This window comes from Salvelinus alpinus, chromosome 2, assembly GCF_045679555.1.
Source record: "Salvelinus alpinus chromosome 2, SLU_Salpinus.1, whole genome shotgun sequence".
Classification (NCBI taxonomy): domain Eukaryota; kingdom Metazoa; phylum Chordata; class Actinopteri; order Salmoniformes; family Salmonidae; genus Salvelinus; species Salvelinus alpinus.
This window is the reverse complement of record NC_092087.1, coordinates 84,929,472-84,934,921: the sequence shown is the minus strand read 5'-3', so window position 1 is coordinate 84,934,921 and position 5,450 is coordinate 84,929,472. Positions and strand designations below refer to the sequence as shown.

The following is a 5,450-nucleotide window of genomic DNA, read 5'->3' as shown; positions in this document are numbered from 1 at the left end:
AAGAGAAAGAGAGAGAGAGAGAAAAAAAAGAGAGAGACAGATAGAGAGAAAGAGATTACTCCTCCCTTTTGTCATCAGCTCAATGTGATCTGTTGTTTTTGTCCATCTCTCCAGGAATTGATAATCCGCAATAATCCACAACTGGAATCATTATTATCTCCCGGACAATATGTACTCAGTATATTCCCAAGAAACTGAACTCGTATACCTTTTGAAAAAACATTGTAATGAGAAAATAAATAAAATTGTCTAGAGACACTATTGTTACGTCACAAACGGCTTTTGACCAGGGCCCACTGCATACTAAATGTTGGCAGGTAGCCTAGTGGTTAGAGTGTTGGGCCAGTAACCAAAAGAGAGCTGACAAGGTAAAAATCTGTTGCTCTGCACCTGAACAAGGCAGTTAACCCACTGTTCCTAGGCTGTCATTGTAAATAAGAATTTGTTCTTAACTGACTTGCCTAGTTAAATAAAGGTTAAAAAAATTGAAGGCTAGGGCTTACAATAGACCAAGTCTATTTGATTCTTGTTTGCAACTGTGCATAAATCCATATCTGAGGTTTATTTCTCTTTTTTTCATGCAGGATATTTGGGTTAAAACCTCCGCCTGGGGTTTCACACAAACAGATGTGGCTGCAATCACAACTTAATAGGCCTATGGGTCATGCAGACAGACCAGACAGGATATGGTAGGGTGGAGAGAGAAACAAGACATAGAAAGTTGGCATAAGGACACTGAAATTAAATTGTCAATGTAGCTAGCTAAGAAAATGTATTGCTTCCAAATGACACATCCTTTTAAAAACAAAGCCACATGATTTATATCAATCTGTTTGTGTTGAGCAGAGCACGGACAAACTCATCACCATCTTGCCAGGGGTTAGGTGCGATTGATTGACAGGCTTCTAAACCACCGAAGAAGACGCTCAGCTAAGTAGGCGGGTTTTTTATTTTCCTGTTGAAGGGATCCGTTTGTTGCTATGGTTGAAAATGTCTCCTTAACAACCGGACTAAAAATGGAGTGAACTTCGGTTGTATTACCAAACGGTACGTAAGTACAAAATGCAGTACCTTTCCAAAACGTATCTCTACAATATAATCACATAAATTACAATGGGCAAGTAAGAATTCAAGTTATTTTGGAAGTGAAAACAACAGCATGTAGTCGGTTATTGCTAGCTAGCAAAATTGTTAACGTTAGCCTGCTAGCTACCCATCAAAACAAAGCTACAAGTACATTTAAAAAAAAAAATCGCGTTAAGCCAAACATGGGTACGCATTTAACTTTAGCACACGTTCTCATCCATGCACTGGGTAGGTTGACGTAACGTACCAATAGTTAATCAGTAACGTTCGCTTTACTATATAGGTAGCTAACTAAGTTAGCTTGCTACAAAGTTGCTGATTCGTTTAGCTAGCTTTTAACAAACTAGTTAAGCCTTAACCAATGTCTCTGTATTTGCAGCTGTGGGGTGGAATGGCAGAGACAGCAGAGAGCAAGAAAGAAGAGGCAGACTACAAAAGGCTGCACAGCTTTCCTCTTATCAGGGTGAGGTGTGTGTGTGTGTGTGTGTGTGTGTGTGTGTGTGTGTGATAATGACATGTTATTTCCCTCTGCAGCACACAGACATGCCAGAGGAGATGAGAGTGGAGACTATGGAGCTCTGTGTCACAGCCTGCGAGAAGTTCGCCACCAATAACGAGGTGTGTGTGTGTGTGTGTGTGTGTGTGTGTGTGTGTGTGTGTGTGTGTGTGTGTGTGTGTGTGTGTGTGTGTGAAATGCAGGGCTATGACACCTGGAAAGTTTGTTTGGATATGACTAGCAACATGACATCAGTACCTATGGTGAGTTACTGTACATGACAAATCTCTCTCTCTCTCTCCCCCCACCTCCCACTCCATCCCCCTCTACCTCTCTCAGAGTGCAGCGAAGATGATCAAGGAGTCGATGGATAAGAAGTTTGGCAGCTCGTGGCACGTGGTGATCGGCGAGGGCTTTGGCTTCGAGGTGACACATGAGGTCAAGAACTTGCTCTACATGTTCTTTGGAGGAAGCCTGGCTGTTTGTGTCTGGAAGTGCTCCTAGCATCAATAACCACTCTAGATCTATATATCTGTCTGTCTATCTACACTATATATATATCTATATATATATATATACACAAAAGTATAGTGGATTCTATTTCAGCCACACCCTCTGACAGGTGTATAAAATCAAGCACACAGCCATGCAATCTCTATAGACAAGCATTGGCAGTAGAATGGCCTTACTGAAGAGCTCAGTGACTTTCAACGTGGCACCGTCATAGGATGCCACCTTTCCAGCAAGTTAGTTCGTCAAATTTCTGACCTGCTGGAGCTGTCCCGGTCAACTGTAAGTGCTGTTATTGTGAAGTGGAAACGTCTAGGAGCAACAATGGCTCAGCAGCGAAGTGGTAGGCCACACAAGCTCACAGAACGGGACCGCCGAGGGCTGATGCGCGTAGAGTGTAAAAATCGTCTGTCCTCAGTTGCAACACTCACTACTATCTATCTCTCCATGGATCATCTCTCTCTTTCGGTCGGTTAGCTTTCTCTTTCTTATTCTCTCCCGTCTGAATTGATTGGCCGTATCCTGTCCAATTTGACTTGTTCTTAAAATGCTGTGTGTGAATTCACTTCGACACAAATTAAATGCAGCCAGGGTCTCCAATACCCTTATCCCTGTGTGTGTGTGTGTGTGTGTGTGTGTGTGTGTGTGTGTGTGTGTGTGTGTGTGTGTGTGTGTGTGTGTGTGTGTGTGTGTGTGTGTGTGTGTGTGTGTGTGTGTGTGTGTGTGTGTGTGTGTGTGTGTGTGTGTGTGTGTGTGTGTGTGTGTGTGTGTGTGTGTGTGTGCGTGTGACACACTCTCTTCTCATTCACTCCATTCAATATGTTTTAGTATTTTATAATTGTAAGTATGTGTAAATACTTTGATGCAGATTCGATTTTTTGTATTTTTCTGTTTTTTATAATGCTATGTCTGATTGTTAGGTGAAGAGGACAGAAACAACAGACCAGCCCAATACAGATACAGTACATAGAACTGTTATTGACAAACAATTTGTTAGTATTTGTAGCTGACAGGTTGATACTGGCAATGTGATTGGTTTTCTGTTTGAAATGAACTGATTGTGAAATTAAACCTGAATTGTACTGAGAAACATACTCACGAGTGTTACTGTCTAGTTGTCTGTGTAGTAGAGCCTCTCTTTCACATCTCTCTATCTCTAACACCTTCCTCTCTTCTTTCTATACTTCTTTAAATGGTACATAGAGAGGGGGGGTAACCAATTTTGGGAAGGGGAGACAGAGACTTTTTGTCCATTTGTTTTGTGGAAGACATGTTCTTGGGATTACAGAATGTCCTAACACTCATTGGCTACTAGAGACCTGGTTGGTTGCTATAGGAACATGGTTACATGGGGATAGAATATGGTTGCTATAGGGACATGGTTACATGGGATAGAATATGGTTGCTATAGGGACATGGGGATAGAATATGGTTGCTATAGGGACATGGTTACATGGGATAGAATATGGTTGCTATAGGGACATGGTTACATGGGGATATAATATGGTTGCTATAGGGACATGGTTACATGGGGATAGAATATGGTTGCTATAGGGACATGGTTACATGGGATAGAATATGGTTGCTATAGGGACATGGTTACATGGGATAGAATATGGTTGCTATAGGGACATGGTTACATGGGGATATAATATGGTTGCTATAGGGACATGGTTACATGGGGATAGAATATGGTTGCTATAGGGACATGGTTACATGGGGATAGAATATGGTTGCTATAGGGACATGGTTACATGGGGATAGAATATGGTTGCTATAGGGACATGGTTACATGGGGATATAATATGGTTGCTATAGGGACATGGTTACATGGGGATAGAATATGGTTGCTATAGGGACATGGTTACATGGGGATATAATATGGTTGCTATAGGAAGCAGCTTGAGAAAGGACTTGGACTTTGTTGCTCTCAGAACAGCCTCAGTTCATCAGGACATGGACTCTACAAGGTGTTGACAGCATTCCACAGGGATGCTGGCCCATGTTGACTCCAATACTTTCCATAGTTGTGTCAAGATGGCTGGATGTCCTTTGGGTGGTGGACCATTCTTGATACACACAAGAAACTGTTGAGCGTGAAAAACCCAGCAACGTTGCAGTTCTTGACACAAACAGGTGAGCCTGGCACTTGCTACCATACCCCGTTCAAAGGCACTTAAATGTCTTGTCCATCCACCCTCTGAATGGCACACACACACAATCCATGTCTCAATGCTTAAAAATCCTTCTTAAACCTGTCTCCTCCCCTTCATCTACACTGATTGAAGTGAATTTAACAAGTGACATCAATAAGGGATCAAAGCTTTCACCTGGATTTACCTGGTCATGTCATGGAAAGAGCAGGTGTTCATAATGTTTTGTCCACTCAGTGTATATAGGGGATAGATGTAATTTTCTTTATGGGAGGATATCAGGGAGAGACAGATTTGACAAAATCATTTATCTGAAAAGAGACTATAGGGGAGGTGAGAATGCAAGATTTTGACAGGAGGGGAAAGTAACACAATTTGACGAGGGAAAATACAAGGATTTTCACAGAAAAAGAAAGCAGGATTAGTGAAAGGAGGGAAAAGAACGAGGGAGATTTTGGCAGAGGAGGGGAAAGTGAGAGAGGGACAGATTTGGTTGTTGACAGATTATTACACGGGTAGTGTGTGTTGCAATCTGGACAGAAGCAGCTGCTTACTCAAAGACTGACCTCTGATCAGGTCACCTCGTCCTCTGACAACACACACCATGTCTCTCGTTAGACTCTGTGTCGTCTCTCTCCGTCTCTCTCTTTCACGCACACACAGGAACCTACTGATGTAACAATAGCTATAATAACCAACATGTTTTGAGACTTCCCAGTAAACATTTAGCCACCCTCAGGTACCCTTTTTGATCCTCATGTATTATTCAGGTCAGATGCCCTTTATCTCCTCCCCTGTGTGTGTGTGTGTGTGTGTGTGTATGTGTGTGTTTTTAAATATCTCATCCCCTGTGTCTCTCTGCTCTGCTGAAATATTAATAAAAAACCAAAGAGTCAGACTGAGACTGTCTTACAACCTCTCAACAATACATTACAGTACAGCTACTCACTGATAACCAAAGAGTCAGACTGAGCCTGTCCTACAACATCTCAACAATACACTACAGTACAGCTACTCACTGATAACCAGAGTCAGACTGAGCCTGTCCTACAACATCTCTACAATACACTACAGTACAGCCTACATACTGATAACCAGAGTCAGACTGAGACTGTCCTACAACATCTCTACAATACATTACAGTACAGCCTACATACTGATAACCAAAGAGTCAGACTGAGACTGTCCTACAACATCTCTACAAT

At 42.1% G+C, this 5,450-nt stretch overlaps 1 protein-coding gene across 2 annotated transcripts; it reads left to right on the top strand.

Moving 5' to 3' along the window:
• Window positions 1-908: 908 nt before the first annotated feature.
• On the top strand, window positions 909-3,186 carry LOC139545331 (dynein axonemal light chain 4). 2 transcript variants are annotated; one of them, XM_071352979.1, is made up of 4 exons: window positions 909-1,047; window positions 1,466-1,549; window positions 1,621-1,704; window positions 1,922-3,186. In XM_071352979.1, the coding sequence occupies exons 2-4, from the start codon at window positions 1,478-1,480 to the stop codon at window positions 2,084-2,086; spliced, it is 321 nt and encodes a 106-aa protein (XP_071209080.1). In that variant the 5' UTR covers window positions 909-1,047; window positions 1,466-1,477; the 3' UTR covers window positions 2,087-3,186. The 2 variants fall into 2 exon arrangements, with proteins under 2 accessions (XP_071209080.1, XP_071209090.1); XM_071352989.1 differs by having other exon boundaries at window positions 911-1,051.
• Window positions 3,187-5,450: the final 2,264 nt, after the last annotated feature.